This window comes from Rhinoderma darwinii, chromosome 2 (genome assembly GCF_050947455.1).
Source record: "Rhinoderma darwinii isolate aRhiDar2 chromosome 2, aRhiDar2.hap1, whole genome shotgun sequence".
Taxonomy (NCBI): domain Eukaryota; kingdom Metazoa; phylum Chordata; class Amphibia; order Anura; family Rhinodermatidae; genus Rhinoderma; species Rhinoderma darwinii.
Genome location: NC_134688.1, coordinates 199,496,193 through 199,515,821, shown reverse-complemented (window position 1 = coordinate 199,515,821; position 19,629 = coordinate 199,496,193). Strand labels below are relative to the sequence as shown.

General features: G+C 42.1%; 1 protein-coding gene across 1 annotated transcript in view; it reads left to right on the top strand.

The window, feature by feature from the left end:
• Nucleotides 1-19,629, top strand: part of TGFBRAP1 (transforming growth factor beta receptor associated protein 1) — a 62,036-nt gene that overhangs the window by 4,891 nt on the left and 37,516 nt on the right. Inside the window, exon 2 of the mRNA XM_075852708.1 lies at nucleotides 18,047-18,785. Coding sequence (XP_075708823.1) covers nucleotides 18,077-18,785 — 709 coding nt within the window. The 5' untranslated portion in view covers nucleotides 18,047-18,076. The remainder of the gene's footprint in view (nucleotides 1-18,046; nucleotides 18,786-19,629) is intronic.

Genomic DNA, 19,629 nt, shown 5'->3' with positions numbered 1-19,629 from the left:
GTTGTACATTGACATCTATAGACGTATGTGCTGTGTATACATGTGCGTTGTACATTGACATCTATAGACGTATGTGCTGTGTATACATGCGCGGTGTACATTGACATCTATAGAGGTATGTGCTGTGTATACATGCGCGTTGTACATTGACATCTATAGAGGTATGTGCTGTGTATACATCTATAGACGTATGTGCTGTGTATACATGCGCGTTGTACATTGACATCTATAGACGTATGTTCTGTGTATACATGCGCGTTGTACATTGACATCTATAGACGTATGTGCTGTGTATACATCTATAGACGTATGTTCTGTGTATACATGCACGTTGTACATTGACATCTATAGAGGTATGTGCTGTGTATACATGCGCGTTGTACATTGACATCTATAGAGGTATGTGCTGTGTATACATGTGCGTTGTACATTGACATCTGTAGAGGTATGTGCTGTGTATACATGCGCGTTGTACATTGACATCTATAGAGGTATGTGCTGTGTATACATGCGCGTTGTACATTGACATCTATAGACGTATGTGCTGTGTATACATGCGCGTTGTACATTGACATCTATAGAGGTATGTGCTGTGTATACATGCGCGTTGTACATTGACATCTATAGAGGTATGTGCTGTGTATACATGCGCGTTGTACATTGACATCTATAGAGGTATGTGCTGTGTATACATGCGCGTTGTACATTGACATCTATAGAGGTATGTGCTGTGTATACATCTATAGACGTATGTGCTGTGTATACATGCACGTTGTACATTGACATCTATAGACGTATGTTCTGTGTATACATGCGCGTTGTACATTGACATCTATAGAGGTATGTGCTGTGTATACATGTGCGTTGTACATTGACATCTGTAGAGGTATGTGCTGTGTATACATGCGCGTTGTACATTGACATCTATAGAGGTATGTGCTGTGTATACATGCGCGTTGTACATTGACATCTATAGACGTATGTGCTGTGTATACATGCGCGTTGTACATTCACATCTATAGAGGGATGTGCTGTGTATACATGTGCGTTGTACATTGACATCTATAGAGGTATGTGCTGTGTATACATGCGCGTTGTACATTGACATCTATAGAGGTATGTGCTGTGTATACATGCGCGTTGTACATTGACATCTATAGACGTATGTTCTGTGTATACATGCGCGTTGTACATTGACATCTATAGACGTATGTGCTGTGTATACATGCGCGTTGTACATTGACATCTATAGAGGTATGTGCTGTGTATACATGCGCGTTGTACATTGACATCTATAGAGGTATGTGCTGTGTATACATGCGCGTTGTACATTGACATCTATAGAGGTATGTGCTGTGTATACATCTATAGACGTATGTGCTGTGTATACATGCACGTTGTACATTGACATCTATAGAGGTATGTGCTGTGTATACATGCGCGTTGTACATTGACATCTATAGAGGTATGTGCTGTGTATACATGCGCGTTCTACATTGACATCTATAGACGTATGTGTTGTGTATACATGCGCATTGTACATTGACATCTATAGAGGTATGTGCTGTGTATACATGTGCGTTGTACATTGACATCTATAGAGGTATGTGCTGTGTATACATGCGCGTTGTACATTGACATCTATAGAAGTATGTGCTGTGTATACATGCGCGTTGTACATTGACATCTATAGAGGTATGTGCTGTGTATACATGCGCGTTGTACATTGACATCTATAGAGGTATGTGCTGTGTATACATGCGCGTTGTACATTGACATCTATAGACGTATGTGCTGTGTATACATGCGCGTTGTACTTTGACATCTATAGACGTATGTGTTGTGTATACATGTGGTTGTACATTGACATCTATAGACGTATGTGCTGTGTATACATGTGCGTTGTACATTGACATCTATATAGGTATGTGCTGTGTATACATGTGCGTTGTACATTGACATCTATAGACGTATGTGCTGTGTATACATGCGCGTTGTACATTGACATCTATAGAGGTATGTGCTGTGTATACATGCACGTTGTACATTGACATCTATAGAGGTATGTGCTGTGTATACATGCGCGTTGTACATTGACATCTATAGACGTATGTTCTGTGTATACTTGCGCGTTGTACATTGACATCTATAGAGGTATGTGCTGTGTATACATCTATAGACGTATGTGCTGTGTATACATGCACGTTGTACATTGACATCTATAGAGGTATGTGCTGTGTATACATGCGCGTTGTACATTGACATCTATAGAGGTATGTGCTGTGTATACATGTGTGTTGTACATTGACATCTATAGAGGTATGTGCTGTGTATACATGCGCGTTGTACATTGACATCTATAGACGTATGTGCTGTGTATACATGTGCGTTGTACATTGACATCTATAGAGGTATGTGCTGTGTATACATGCGCGTTGTACATTGACATCTATAGAGGTATGTGCTGTGTATACATGCGCGTTGTACATTGACATCTATAGAGGTATGTGCTGTGTATACATGCGCGTTGTACATTGACATCTATAGACGTATGTTCTGTGTATACATGCGCGTTGTACATTGACATCTATAGAGGTATGTGCTGTGTATACATGCGCGTTGTACATTGACATCTATAGAGGTATGTGCTGTGTATACATGCGCGTTGTACATTGACATCTATAGACGTATGTTCTGTGTATACATGCGCGTTGTACATTGACATCTATAGACGTATGTGCTGTGTATACATGCGCGTTGTACATTGACATCTATAGAGGTATGTGCTGTGTATACATCTATAGACGTATGTGCTGTGTATACATGCACGTTGTACATTGACATCTATAGAGGTATGTGCTGTGTATACATGCGCGTTGTACATTGACATCTATAGACGTATGTGTTGTGTATACATGCGCATTGTACATTGACATCTATAGAGGTATGTGCTGTGTATACATGTTCGTTGTACATTGACATCTATAGAGGTATGTGCTGTGTATACATGCGCGTTGTACATTGACATCTATAGAAGTATGTGCTGTGTATACATGCGCGTTGTACATTGACATCTATAGAGGTATGTGCTGTGTATACATGCGCGTTGTACATTGACATCTATAGAGGTATGTGCTGTGTATACATGCGCGTTGTACATTGACATCTATAGACGTATGTGCTGTGTATACATGTGGTTGTACATTGACATCTATAGACGTATGTGCTGTGTATACATGTGCGTTGTACATTGACATCTATAGAGGTATGTGCTGTGTATACATGCGCGTTGTACATTGACATCTATATAGGTATGTGCTGTGTATACATGTGCGTTGTACATTGACATCTTTAGACGTATGTGCTGTGTATACATGCGCGTTGTACATTGACATCTATAGAGGTATGTGCTGTGTATACATGTGCGTTGTACATTGACATCTATAGAGGTATGTGCTGTGTATACATGTGTGTTGTACATTGACATCTATAGAGGTATGTGCTGTGTATACATGTGCGTTGTACATTAACATCTATAGAGGTATGTGCTGTGTATACATGTGCGTTGTACATTGACATCTATAGACGTATGTGCTGTGTATACACGTGCGTTGTACATTGACATCTATATAGGTATGTGCTGTGTATACATGCACGTTGTACATTGATATCTATAGTGGTATGTGCTATGTATACATGTGCGTTGTACATTGACATCTATAGAGGTATGTGCTGTGTATACATGCGCGTTGTACATTGATATCTATAGTGGTATGTGCTATGTATACATGTGCGTTGTACATTGACATCTATAGAGGTATGTGCTGTGTATACATGCGCGTTGTACATTGACATCTATAGACGTATGTGCTGTGTATACATGCGCGTTGTACATTGACATCTATAGAGGTATGTGCTGTGTATACATGCGCGTTGTACATTGACATCTATAGACGTGGAAACGCACAGCCGCAGTGCCTGAGGGGGATCGAATTATTATCAGAGGTCTCTGCTGAGATCTGCTGACTCAAGTGTTCTCCCATTCGTGTTACTGTGAGGGTCGCTGTGCGTACTGCCGAGGCCTGCTCTTTGCGTTCTTTATTGTACAGTTACTTTATGGGTTTCTCTGTATATAGTTGTATTGATTGTACACATCTTATGGTCATTCTGCCTGTAATAAATGCTGCGTCTACTATATTACATCTACACGTGAGGGGACAGCCGCTGTCCATATTAGGACATAGACTGGGTTCACATGGGGCGCTTTTGACACGTTTTTAGCATGTTTTTTTTGTTTGTTTTGGTAGATAAACTCCAATGTCTCTCATCAACCGGAACAAAAAAGTGCATTCTAAAAAAAAAAAAATGCACAGTGTCGATTTATGTGGCGGAATCACTGCTTTTATGTTGTGGGTTTTCCCTATTGAATTCAATGGGGAGGTAAAAGAAATCAAAACTCAGAAAATAAAAAATCTCATACTTACCCAGAACTCTCTGCTCCTGCGTCCATCTCGGCCTCCAAGGATGACGTTTCATTCTATGTGACTGCTGCAGCCAATCACAGGCTGTAGCGGTCACATAGGATGAAACGTCATCCCAGGAGGGCGGGCTGCAAGACATCAGAGGGCCGGGATAAGTATGAAGGTTTTTTTGCATTCCGCAGCAGAAATTCTGCCCGGAAAACTGCACCACCATGTGGTGTGGTTTTTCGAACAAAATGTGCTGCAGGTTCTAGGTCAGATACGCTGAGTAGTTTTACGCAGTGTATCCGACCTGTGTGAACCCGGCCTAACAGTTCATTTTGTGCTACATAAATGCATGCACACACATGCTCTCTCACGCTACATATTTGCACACTTACTGCATACATTCATATATGCACACTTACTATGTACACACTTGAACACATACACTACACATAGGCACACTCCTTTCCGAAAGGTATGCCCAGACGTACCAGCACATACACAGTCTCACTACCACATACACTCACCACATACAGTCAAACAATGACACGTATTCTCATTTACTACACACACACATGTTCACTATATACTCACCTGGATAAACACACATTCACTACCTACAAACCCACACGAACACTCGTTTCTTAGATTCACACACATTACATACAGTCAAATATCATACCTATTTACACACTGTACATTTACATTATTTTGCACACATATGTGACTGACCCGCAGACATATAATGAGCCCTTACCTCTTTCCTAATGGGGAAGAGAGCATCGGAGGAAGTGAGATGGAGGTCTCTTTTTCTTACTTTTTTGGGCAGCCACCACTGAGGAGTGTTTTTTTTTTTTTTCAAATCCAGCGGCATCATGAAGCGCACAGCCGCCTCCTCCCTTTGTACTAATCAATTATTTATGAATGTGAGGTGACGGTCGGCACCCGAGTGTAAGTATAGGCAGCGGGGGTGCAGTAATACTGACTGTTCCTATATGTACACAGTATACAGAGCGCAGAGAAGCTGGAACCAATGGGCGGTACTATTATATTTCACACAGCGCCGCTCATTAGCTGTGATGTATAAGGCTGAATTCACATTACATTGAAAAAAATGGCCATTAAAAACTGATCAACTGTCAGTTTTTCATGGCCGTTTTGCATCAGTGTGTTTCCAAATTGTCTTCCTTTTTCAGTCCGTCCGTCTGTTTTTAATGGCTGTTTGGCATCCGTTTTTCATGGCTGTTAAAGAAAAAAAAAAAGATGGATTTCGTTTGTCAGGTTTTTTTCGTCCCAACCCCCTGAAAACACCACAGTGACCATGTAGTGCCATAGTGCCCACATAATGCCTGTGCCCACATAGTACCACAGTGCCCACTGTAGATGGTGCCACAGTGCCCACTCTAGATAGTACCAGTGCCCACTCTAGATAGTGCCATAGTTTCCATATATAAAGTGCCCACATAGTGCCACAGTGCCCACATATAAACTGACATAGTACCCACAAAGTGCCAGAGCCCACATAGTGCCAAAGTGCCCATGTAGATAGCACCTCCCTGTAGGAATGAAATCCCTCTGGCTGGGGATTCCGCTCATAGATGCAGCACATGGCGTCTTTGTCCATATTTGGGTGGGGGTGCTATCTACATGGGAGGGGGGGGGGGTCAGAGGGAAGCCCTGACGCTACTGTCCAAATATGGACAGTGACGTCAAGGGCTTTCCCAGGACAGGAGTCCCCGGCCAGAGATCTTGCGTTTCTCTTGCCGGGGACACCATAGTTGAAAACCCTGACTTCACTGTTCATACATGGACAGTGCTGTCAAGGGCTTCCCCGGGCTCAGCGCTCAGAGTAGTGCTGTGTGCAGAGGAGTCCTCGGCCAGGATAAATTTCTTTACCGGCTGTTACAAGGGTTGATTCCTGAAAGACGGCCAGTAAAAACTGATCTATTGACTACTACGGGAGCCGTCTGGCCGTGAAAACGAACAAAAATAGGACATGTCCTATTTTTTGATGGCTGGTATTCGCGGTCCGTTAAAAAAACGGCCGTGTGAATACACCCATAGAACTTCATTGTTGTGAAAACGGCCGTGTGTCACTGTTGTGTGAATGTAGCCTTAGCCTGGATTCACACGAGCATGTTATGTCCGTAATGGACGGAACGTATTTCAGCCGCAAGTCCCGGACCGAACACAGTGCAGGGAGCCGGGCTCCTAGCATCATAGTTATGTACGACTCTAGGAGTCCCTGCCTCTCCGTGGAACTACTGCCCGTACTGAAAACATGATTACAGTACGGGACAGTTGTTCGGCAGCGAGGCAGGGACTCCTAGCGTCGTACATAACTATGATGCTAGGAGCCCGGCTCCCTGCAGTGTGTTTGGTCCGGGATTTGCGGCCGAAATACGTTCCGTCCATTACGGACGTAACATGCTCGTTTGAATCCAGCCTTACCCTTGGGCACCGATAGTCACCTTTGTAAGTAAAGGTCCCCTTACATGTCCCGGCAATCTCAGATCAACGAGACAACTCATTGATCGACGCTCGTTTGCTCCTTTCACAAGGAGCTATTATCAGCAATGTATGAGGACGAGCGCTCGTTACTCTGATCACTCGTCCCCATACATTTATATCATGTCGCCAGTGCGTTTCCCGGTTTACGCAGGGAGATGTGCTGCTGACAAGGACAATATTTGTAAACAATACAATCAGCCAATGAACGAGCGTTTGCCCTGGGCAATTATCGGGAACGAATGTTTTCTGAACGCTCGTTTGCCCGATAATTGGCCATTGTAAAAGGGCCCTAAGTAATTGGCGGCGGTGGCAGAGGAGAAAACTGCCATTGGGGGGCTTAATTAGATTTTACAATTTTAAAAAATCTAAATTGTTGCGATTACGGTAATCAATTAATCTGAGTAATTGCCTAGACCTAATCCTCTTGTATTGAAATAAACATGCATCCTTGATGGGACATGCATTTTTTATGGTGGAGTTGGGAGGAATAGCTTTCGACGGCTATCTATAAGGTATGGCAAGCTTAAAGGGGTTGTCTTAAAACAACCCCTGTCCATATTCCCTATTAGGACTTCTAGAAAGAGGTCCCTCGAAGAACCCCCCTCTATAAGCCACAATGGAGAGCCTTCCTTGTATTACATCGATGGCCATTCATCTGAATGCCCCTTTATTACACTACGCCCGCCGTTGCTTCCCGCGGTGAAATGAGTGGTTTGCTGTGGGTGCTGAACCTGGGGGTTGGCTCTGATAACTTCAGACAAAGGACCTGTTCATACAGAGTTTTTTTGCCACAGAAACCATGGCAAAAACAGCAGCAAAAAACGTCTGAAATTGATTTCAATAGGAGGTGGAGGTGTTTTTGTCCCGCGAGCGGAAAAAAACGCTCGCGGTGAAAAGAAGTGACATTCCCTATCTTGAGGCATTTTCTGCCTCAAATACCCCATTGAAATCAATGGTAGACGGAAAAAAAGGCAGCGAACAATCGCAGGGATTTTTGACATTTTTTTTTACGCGTTTTATGGCAAAAACCGCTCGCGTTTTTTTCCTTTACCTGTTGAAGAAAGAGGTAAAAGAACGCGGCAACATCCACGACAAAAACTTAGCAAAAACCGCCTGTGGTGCAAAACCGGAGCTGATTTTTACAGGAAGAATTTTCTACCTGCAAAAAAACTCAGTGTGAACACGGCCAAGACTGTTTTCCAGAAAGCGGCTCCAGACTATGTAGAGGTCACATTGCATTTTGCTGATTTGCAGGGCAAAGGTGCGGGATTTCAATTCCCGGCAGACCTTCGAGGTTATTATGTTTTTAGTTTCTATATAAAATAATTTTACCAATGGTGAACCGACATTTATGTTTTTGGCTTTTGTCCCAAATTGTTAAATATCTAATGCTGGAATGATGCTGACTTCAGTGTTAGAAGAATGCTAAACAGGAAGACGAAAGATTCTCCTCCCTGTGCGGTGACAGTTTGTTTCAATTAGTTTGAGTAGTGATAAGTTTCTGAAACTGTTGCAGAAAGTATTGTGCTTTTAGTATCTTATTTATGGCCTGTTCACATTAGCGTTCGGCTTCGTTCACATTTGCGTTGGGGTCCCGTTCTGCCTTTCCTTCGGAGGTTTCCGTCAGAACGGGACCCTGAACAGACACAGATGTGAACAGACACTTCCGTTCATGGGTTCCGCTAGACCTTTCCGTCGGAGGAACCCATGAACGGAAAGGCAAACGGAAACCATAGCTTCCATTTGCATTACCATTGATTGTAATGGTAATGCTTCCAATGCAAATGGTTTACGTTTTTATCTCTGTTCCGTAAGGTTTCCCTTTTAACACATGTTTTTTTTGAAGAGGCAAATAAAACCTATTAGGCTATGTTCACACAGGGCGCTACACACAGGATATCCACCCTGGACACCACAAAGAATTGTGGCCGAAAAACCGCACCAAGTTTTCGGCCGGAATGTCCACTGTGGAAAAGTGCACATCTGCTATTTGTTGTGCTTGAGCATTTTACATCCCCTTTTTACTTCAATGGGGAAAACCCACAACAAAAAAGCAGCAATTACACGAGAACAATTGACATGCTGCGGATGAAAAAATTGCACCGCACGTTAATTTATGAGCGTTTTTCCGCTCATCATTTATGCAGCGTGTGGATGAGATTTGTTCAAATCTCATTCACTCTGCTGCTCCTGTATCAGGCTGCGGTTTTCTGCAACGAAATCCGTTGCGGAAAATACGCCGTATTTACGCTACGTGTGAACTTACCCTTAGTGTCTATGGGGAAAAAACACCACTAAGGCCTCATTTACGGGCCCATAGACTTCTATTGGCGACGGGTACCTTCCCGTTTGCTTATGAGAAGATGCCCGTGCCGTTGAAAAATATAGAACATGTCCTATTTTTTCATTTTACGGGCCGTGCTACTATACTTTATAATGGGAGCACGGCCCATAAAAACGGCCGGCTGCCCGTGGCCGGCCGTGCCCGTAATTACGGGTCGTAATTACGGTCACGGTCGTGTGCATGATGCCAGAATGCTGGAAAAAAGGCAAAACCAGACTTGCTGCAATTTTGTAAGAACGCCACCGACCCGAATAAATGTGACAAAAGAAAAAAGACAGCACCTAATAAAATGCGATGTTTGCCGTGCATTTTATATTCCCCGATTGAAATCCATCTGACACCCAGCCGCAGTGTTTTTAGCCAGAAAAAAGGCTTGGAAAAAAACCAAAACAGTTTTTCCTAAAATCACTGCGTGTGAAGCCGCCCTTAAAGGGATAGCTGTCGGACATGCCATAAATGTTTGATAATGAACAATACGCACCAATCCCTAAAATTAAGGGGCTGCAGTGCTCCATCCACCGGGCCAAGCTCTGCTTTACTTGGGAGACACATCGTTGACCAGTGACTGATAAAGCATTCAAGCGGTATTCCAACCATAGACATAAATGGTCGGAATACCCCCTTAATGATTCACAAACCTATGAGTGTAAAGTTTCTAACAGCTTGTCCCCTGGGAAATGTGCCTGTCCATACTGGATAACACTGGTAAAATTGAATCCTAGTTGGACATTTTCCTAGGTTTTCTGTTTCTTCTCATGCGAGGACACTGCACTGCCCCATCCTGAAGGATCTGATATCATCGAAAATCGATTGTGTACATTTATATATTTCAAGGAAATTGAGTTTACATACAATTTACTTTTACCCATGCATTTGTCAGTGTGATAAGTAGCTGTTATAAAAGGCACTATTTTAAGGTTTATTACTAGTTCTAAAGGTGTTAAAATTATACTAGTCCTTCTCAATGAATTAGAATATCATCAAAAAGTTAATTTATTTCAGTAATTCAATTCAAAAAGTGAAACTCCTATATTATATAGATTCATTACACTGAGTGATCTATTTCCAGCATTTTTAACCCCTTCCCGCTTTGGCTGCTTTTGACCTTCCTTGACAGAGCCTCATTTTTCAAATCTGACATGTTTCACTTTATGTGGTAATAATTCGGAATGCTTTTACCTATCCAAGTGAGTCTGAGATTGTCTTCTCGTGACACATTGGACTTTATGTTACTGGCAAAATTTGCTCAGTACATTTAGTATTTAAGTATGAAAAACACCAAAATTTTGTGAAAAATTGCAAAAATTAGCATTTTTCTAAATTTAAATGTATCTGCTTGTATGATAGGCAGTTGTACCACACAAAATTGTTGCTAATTAACATCCCCCACATGTCTACTTTAGATTGGCATCGTTTTTTGAACATCCTTTTATTTTTCTAGGATGTTACAAGGCTTAGAACTTAAAGAGGCTCTGTCACAAGATTATCAAATCCCTATCTCCTATTGCATGTGATCGGCGCTGCAATGTAGATAACAGTAAAGTTGTTTTTTTTTTTTTTTTTAAACTATCATTTTTGGCTAAGTTATGAGCAATTTTATATTTATGCAAATGAGCCTTTCTAATGGACAACTGGGCGTGTTTTCTCTTATTTCCAACTGGGCGTGTTTTGTGTTTGTAACAACTGGGCGTGTTTACTTCTTTCACTGCACAATCACACTGTGCTGTGGATCGTGCTGGGCTGGAACAATGAGAAGTGTATGAAGCTGATTAGTCACTGATTGGTCAGCCTCATACACTCCTCTGTACAACACCCAGTTGGTAAAAAGTAAAAACACGCCCAGTTGTCCATTGAGAAACTCATTAGCATAAATCTAAACTAGCTCATAACTTGCTCAAACATGATCGTTTTTCAAAATAAAAACCACTGCTGTTATCTACATTACAGCGCCAATCAGATTATGTAGGAGATAGAGCACTTATAATCTGTGAACAGAGCCTCTTTAAAGAGGCTCTGTCACCGGATTTTGCAACCCCTATCTGCTATTGCAGCAGATAGGCGCTGCAATGTAAATTACAGTAACGTTTTTATTTTTAAAAAACGAGCATTTTTGGCCAAGTTATGACCATTTTTGTAGTTATGCAAATGAGGCTTGCAAAAGTCCAAGTGGGTGTGTTTAAAAGTCCAAGTGGGCGTGTATTCTGTGCGTACATCGGGGCGTTTTTAATACTTTTACTAGCTGGGCGCTCTGATGAGAAGTATCATCCACTTCTCTTCAGAACGCCCAGCTTCTGGCAGATCACGCTGTGACGTCACTCACAGGTCCTGCATCGTGTCAGACGAGCGAGGACACATCGGCACCAGAGGCTACAGTTGATTCTGCAGCAGCATCAGCGTTTGCAGGTAAGTAGCTACATCGACTTACCTGCTAACGCCGATGCTGCTGCAGAATCAACTGAAGCCTCTGGTGCCGATGTGTCCGACACGATGCAGGACCTGTGAGTGACGTCACAGCGTGATCTCTCGAGAACACGGCTGTGTCTGCACTGCCAGAAGCTGGGCGTTCTGAAGAGAAGTGGATGATACTTCTATACACAACGCCCAGCTAGTAAAAGTATTAAAAACGCCCCGATGTACGCACATAATACACGCCCACTTGGACTTTTACTTTTAAACACACCCACTTGGACTTTTGCAAGCCTCATTTGCATAACTACAAAAATGGTCATAACTTGGCCAAAAATGCTCGTTTTTTAAAAATAAAAACGTTACTGTAATCTACATTGCAGCGCCTATCTGCTGCAATAGCAGATGGGGGTTGCAAAATCTGGTGACAGAGCCTCTTTAAGCAGCAATTTCTCACATTTTCAAGACAATTTCAAAAGGCTATTTTTTCAGGGACCACATCCATTGTGAAGTGGCTTTTAGGGCCTTATATATTAGAAACCCCCAATAAGTCACCCCATTTTAAAAACTTCACCCCTCAAAGTATTCAAAACAGCATTTAGAACGTTCTTAACCCTTTAGAAGTTTCACAGAAATTAAAGCAAAGCAAAGTAAAGGTGACATTTACAAATGTAATTTTTTTTTATTTTTTTTGGCAGAAATTCATTTTTAATCCATTTTTTTTTTGTAACACAAAGTTTCACCAAAGAAATGCAACTAAATATTTATTGCCCAGGTTCTGCAGTTTTAGGAAATATCTCACATTTGGCCCTAGTGTAATGTACTGAAGCACAGGCCTCAGAAGCAATGGAGCACCTAAAGGATTTTGGGCCTCCTTTTTATTAGAACATATTTTAGGCACCATGCCAGGTTTGAAGGGCTCTTGCGGGGTCAAAACAGTGTAAATCCCACTGGGACCCCATTTTGGGAAACTACACCCCTCAAGGAAATTATTTAGGGGTATAGTGAGCATTTTGATCTCACAGGTTAATTGCAAAAATAATTGGAAGTAGGCCGTGAAAATGAAAATCTACATTCTTTCAAAGAAAATTTAGGTTTAGCTAATTTTTTCTCATTTCCACAAGCACTAAAGGAGAAAAAGCACTGCAACATTTATAAAGCAATTTCTCCAGAGTAAAACAATACCCCACATGTGTAAATTGCTGTTTGGACACACGGCTGGGCTTAGAAGGAAAAGAGCGCCATTTGGCTTTTGGAGCTCAAATTTAGCAGGAATGGTTTGCGGAGGCCATGTCACATTTGCAAAGCCCATGAGAAGACAAAACAGTGTAAACGCCCAAAAAGTGACTCCATTTAGGAAACTACACCCCTTGAGGAATTCATCTAGGGATGTAGTGGGCATTTTGATCCCACAGGTGTTTCATAGAATTTATTAGAATTGGGCAGTGAAAATAAAAACAATCCTTTTTCTTCAATAAGACGTAGCTTTAGCTCAAAATTTTTCATTTTCTCAACAAGTAAAGGAAAAAAAGAACCCCAACATTTGTAAAGCAATTTCTCCCGAGTACAGCAATACCCCATATGTGGTCATAAACTGCTGTTTGGGCACACGGCAGGGCTCAGAAGGGAAGGAGCGCCATTTGGCTTTTGGAGTGAAGATTTTGCTGGATTGGTTTCTGGGCGCTATGTCGCATTTGCAAAGCCCGTGTGAGACAAAAACAGTGGAAACACCCCCCAGAAGTGACCCCATTTTGGAGACTACACTCCTCAAGGTATTCACCTAGTGGTGTAGTGAGCATGTTAACCCCGTAGGTGTTTTGCAGAAATTTATGTGTACTCGATATTGCAGAGTGAAAATGGGATTTTTTTTCCACAGATCTGCCAATATGTGGTGCCCATCATGTGCCACCATAACAAGACAGCTCTCTAATTATTATCCTGTGTTTCCCGGCTTTAGAATCACCCTACATGTGGCCCTAATCTTTTGCTTGGACATTCGACCAGGCTCAGGAGTGAAAGAGTACCATGTAAAATTGAGGCCTTATTTGGCGATTTACAAAGTATTGGTTCACAATTGCAGGGCTCTGATGTGAAATAATAAAAGACACCCCTGAGAAGTGACCCCATTTTGGAAACTACACCCCTCAAGGCATTTATTAAGGGGTGTAGTGAGTATTTTCACCCCACAGGTCTTTTCCATAAATGATTGCGCTGCAGATAGTGCAAAGAAAAAATAAAAAAATTTCCCCCCAGATATGCCATTTCAGTGGCAAATATGTCGTGTCCAGCTTGTGCCACTGGAGACACACACCCCAAAGATAATTAAAAGGGTTTTCCCGGCTATGGCGATGCCATATATGTGTAAGTAAACTGCTGTCTGGGCACGCTGTAGGGCTCAGAGGGGAGGGAGCACCATTTGGCTTTTGAAGCATACATTTTCTGGAGTTTTACTTGTCTTTCAGTTTATAATGTGGGGGCACATGTAAGCTGTGCAGAGTACATCAGGGGCATAGTCAGGTGGTATAATAATGGGGTAAACAATAAAATAATCTATAGATGTGTGTTACGCTGTGAAGCAATCCTTTCTGCACAGGCCAGTGTTGCACTGGTGGGGTATGTTTCACACGGGCTATTTTCAGCCGTTTTTTTGGCCTGTAAACATCCCGAAAAACGGCTTAAGAAACGGAAGCAGAATGCCTACAAACATCTGCCCATTGATTTCAATGGGAAATACGGCGTTCCGTTCCGACGGGGCATGTTTTTACACCTCATTTTCAAAAAACGGCGCATAAAAAAACGCCCTGTATAAAGAAGTGCATGTCACTTCTTGGGCCGATTTTTGGAGCCATTTTTCATTGACTCTATAGAAAAATAGCTCAAAAAACGGCTGAAAATCAGGAGCTGTTTTCCCTTGAAAACAGCTCCGAATTTTCAGACGTTTTTTGTTAAGCGTGTGAATATACCCATAAATGGTGTCCTTTCTTATCTGTATTTTGGCACACACTCGGCACCTGTGCAGTTTGGGGAATTTTGTTGGGAAAGTGTTGTCCTGGTATAATACGGGCACCCTCTCTTCCAGCAGATATGTTTGGGCCCTCCCCTTTCTGGTTCCCTAAATTTAGGGCCTCGATAAATCGCCTCTTGAAACAGAAGAAATGTTCCACTCAGACTTGCACAACCGCATATTTTTATTTCCAGACTTATTGGAACCTTAACTTATTTTATTTTTTCACAGACGTAGTGGTTTGAGGTCTGTTTTTTTGCGGGACGGGCTGTAGTTCTTATTAGTATCATTTTGGGTTACATGCAACTTTTTGATCACTTTTTAACCTATTTTTTGGGAGGCAAGGTGACCATAAAACAGCAATTCTTGCATCGTTTTTTTTATATAGCGTTCACCATGCGTTATAAATTACATGTTAACTTTATTCTGAGGGTCAGTACGATTCCGGCGATACCTAATTTATATCACTTTTTTATGTTTTACAACTTTTTGCACAATAAAATTTACTTTTGTAAAAATATTAAATTTTTTCTGTCGCCATGTTGTGTGAACCATAACTTTTACATTTTTTCGTCGGCGGAGCTGTATGAGGGCTTGTTTTTTGCGAGACGAGCTATAGTTTTTATAGGTACCATTTTTGGTTACATGCGACTTTTTGATCACTTTTTATGTCAATTTTTGTAGGGCAAAGTAACCAAAAACAGAAATTCTGGCGTTATTTTTTTACGTTTTTTTTTTTTTTTTTACGCCATTCCCCGCGTGGAATAAATAACATAATATTTTTATAGTTTAGACGGTTACGGTCGCGGCGATACCAAATATGTATGGTTTATTTGCTGGTTTTTTTCAATAATAAAGAACTTGATTAGGGAAAAAGGGCGATTGTGTTTTTTATTTTATTACTTGAAACTTTTATTATATTTTTTTACACTTTTTTTTTAGTCCAACTAGGGGACTTGATGGTCCAACTGTCAGATATTTTTTTTTATAATACATTGCACTACCTATATAGTGCAATGCATTAGATCTGTCAGTCATTCACAGACAGCTAGCAGATTAAGCATCGCCTCCGTGCGGGGCCTAATCGGCTTCCGTAATGGCAGAGTAGGAGGCCAATGTTAGGTCTCATGTTGCCATAACAGCAGTCGGCAGACCTGCGATTGCAGGGCAGAGCTGCCAATCTCCTGACAACCACAAAGATGCAGCGATCGCTTTTGATTGCTGCATCTAAGGGGTTTATGGCAGGGATCGGAGCTAGTTCCGGTTCCTGCTGTTACAGGTGATGGTCATCTGTAACATAGAGCTGACATCCACCGCTGATGATGCCGACTCACCTCCTGAGCCGGTGCCATCTTGCCGACGGCTACGGATGCCTTTTAGGCCCCGCCTCTGGGAGGAGGCTGGAAGTTTTCAGTACTAGGCAGACCAGGAGGCCACAATTAGGCTTTTGGTTGCCATTGCAGCCACCGACACCCCGGCAATTTCAATGCTGGGGTGCCCGATGAGCTGCAAAAACCTTAAATGCAGCGATCGCTTTTGACTGTTGTATATAAGGGGTTAATGGTGGGGATTGAGGCTAACTTCAGTCCCCGCTATTACAGCAGGGTGTCAGCTGTAAGATACAGCTGACATCCGGGGATGATGGCACCGACTCAGCTCCTGAGCCGGTGCCGTTCATTTGTTATAAGTATATGACATTTTGCAGGGAAGCACTGGCTTTCTATGACGTATACTTATGACAAATGTCGGGAAAGGGTTAATGTTGAAGATTATGGCTAACCCTTAATGATAAACCAAACATGTAGTCTCTCAGAAAATTAGAATATTGGGTAAAAGTTGAAGATTGTAGTCTCATGGTGTCACTCTTATCAGCTATTAAACACAAAACACCTGCAAAGGTTTCCCAAGCCTTTAAATGGTCCGACGGTCTGGTTCAGTAGGCTACACAATCATGGGGAAGACTGCTGACTTGACAGTTGTCCAGAAGACAGTCATTGACACTCTCCACAAGGAGGGTAAGCCACAAAAGGACATTTCTAAAGAACCTGGCTGTCCACAGAGTGCTGTATCCAAGCAAATTAATGGAAGGTTGAGAGGAAGGAAAAAGTGTGGTAGAAAAAGGTGCACAAGCAACAGGGATAACCGCAGGCTTGAAAGGATTGTAAAGAAAAGACTATTCAAGAATCTGGGGGAGATTCACAAGGAGTGGACTGCGGCTGGAGTTAGAGTAAGAGCCACCACACACAGAAATATCCAGGACATGGACTACAACTGTGGCATTCCTTGTGTCAAGCCTCTCATGACCCAGAGACAACGTCCGAAGCGTCTTCCCTGGGCTAAGAAGAAAAGGGTCTGGTCTGTTTCTCAGTGGTCCAAAGTCCTGTTTTCAGATGAAAGTAAATTTTGCAGAGTCTGGAGGAAGAGTGGAGAGACATCAATCTAAGTTGCTTGTGGTCCAGTGTGAAGTTTCCACAGTCAGTGATGGTTTGGGGAGCCATGTCATCTGCTTTTGTTGGTCCACTTTGTTATATCAAGTCCAGAGTCAACGCAGCCGTCTACCGGGAAATTTTAGAGCACTTCATGCTTCTCTCTGCTGACAAGCTTTAGGGAGATGCAGATTTCATTTTCCAGCAGGACTTGGCGCCTGCCCACGCTGCCAAAAGTACCAATACCTGGTTTAAGAACCACAGTATCACTGTGCTTGATTGGCCAGCAAACTCGCCTGACCTAAACCCCATAGAGAATCTATGGGGTATTGTCAAGAGGAAGATGAGACACCAGACCCAACAATGCAGACGAGCTGAAGGCCGTTATCAAAGCAACCTGGGCTTCCATAACACCTCAGCAATGCCACAGGCTGATCGCCTCCATGCCGCATTGATGCAGTAATCCATGCAGAAGGAGCCCCGACCAAGTATTGAGGGCATATACTGTACATACTTTTCAGTAGGCCAACATTTCGGTATTAAAAATAATTTTTGAAATTGGGCTTATATAATATTCTAATTTTCTCAGAGACTAAATTTTGGGTTTCCATTAACTGTTAGCGATAATCATAAACATTAAAAGAAAGAATTGCTGGAAATAGATCACTCTGTGTGTAATGAATCTATATAATATGAGTTTCACTTTTTGAATTGAATTACTGAAATAAATAAACTTTTTTATGATATTCTAATTCATTGAGAAATACCTGTAATATGTTGGGGGATTTTAAATGTTAAATGTGACATAATGAGAAGTTATGTTGTAATCGTGTTGAAATGTTTCTGTTTGCAAAAAGTTTGTTCATTGTTTCTAACTTTAACTTTCCAGGACGCCCTGGGGCTCCCTCTCTATTTTGCCATGAGTGTTCAGGCGTTTAGACTGGTGTGCGCTTCAGAGAAGGAACATCTTCCGCCCGGGATACAGATTGAATGCTTGGAGTGCTGTGGGCATGACCTGTACATTGGCACTAATGACAGCTGCATTCACCATCTCCTGTTAGTAGAAGAAAACAATACTGAAGTGACTGGCCTACCCTTGGTTCAGCCATCTGATCACCCTAACACTAGCTTTACAACGACCCGACAACGGCAAAGACAGTTGGGTTTAAAGAAGCCAATATGTGAATTGAGAGCTGCCTCGGCCCTGGGGCGATTACTAGTGCTGTGTGATAATACTATTACCTTGCTGTGCAGTGACTCTCTTGAGCCAGTTTCAGGAACCAAAATTCGGAGTGTGCTCAGTTTCACCCTCAATGAGAATCCGTTAAGTGGGGATCCCTTCAGTGTGGAGGTTTGTGTGATCTCTTCCAAGAGGCGCACTGTACAGATCTTCAGTGTGAGTCAAGAGCGGGTACAGCTAGTACGGGAGGTCACCACACCAGAACAACCATGTGCGCTAGCAGCCGATGGACATTTCCTGTGCCTGGCACTCAGCAGCCGCTATGTTACCCTGAACTATAATACCGGACATTGCCAGGATCTTTTCCCCTATCCTAGTGAGCAGAAGAGGCCGATCATAAAGAGGATCAGCAGACAGGAGTTTCTTCTGGGGGGACCTGGAGGTTTAGGTAATGAACAAAATCTTTTCTTTTTCACATTCTGAACCACCATTTTTATCTTGTATGATGCAGAGATCCCCAATTTATATTTAGGCTTACATTTATAATACTTGTACATTGGGTGATACTGGACCTTCTCTACTTTCCAGGTAAGAGTCTTATGTTTCCTTGGATTTCTGCATTTACAGTTTCTAGAATGCTTAATGCAGAAATGCGTTTTCTTTAGATTTATGTTGGACCATCGCATTTTTCTGCTTGGTCAAAATAATAACAGTATGTTTTGGTGTTTAATATATTGCACTACCTCATATAATGTAATAATATACAATTTTTAATAAGGCAATCTTACCTGTAAATCCGTGGTTAAAATAACATTCTTCAATGGCTTCATACATTCAATGTTTTTCTATTGTTTACCTTTTTCCCATATGAAAAGCTATTTGTGCATTCAACATAACGTCTCATTGGTTTCTCTGTGATGTGTCTTGTATCCTCTTCCCTCCTTTACTGTAGGGTGATAATACCCAACCTAATACCAAGAGGGACCCCTCAAATTCTCTATCCTAGGGAGCCCATTATTCCCACAACTATCTCAAAGCCCTTTAGTATGTGGGGGCAAGCAAGGCATTCTTGTGCTATGTTTTAGCTGAAAATGTAACTAAACTTCTAAAAAAAACATTTGACACGTCAAAAGTTTTGATCGGTGGGAACCCGAGCACTGAGACCCCCTCCGATCACTGTGCCGCTTAGTTTCTGATCGGCCTACCTCGTAGCGGTGTCCGGGCTCAATAGAAAGTCTGTGAGTTCGTACACCGCTCGCTCGGCTTTTCGAGAAAAGCCGATCTGACACGAA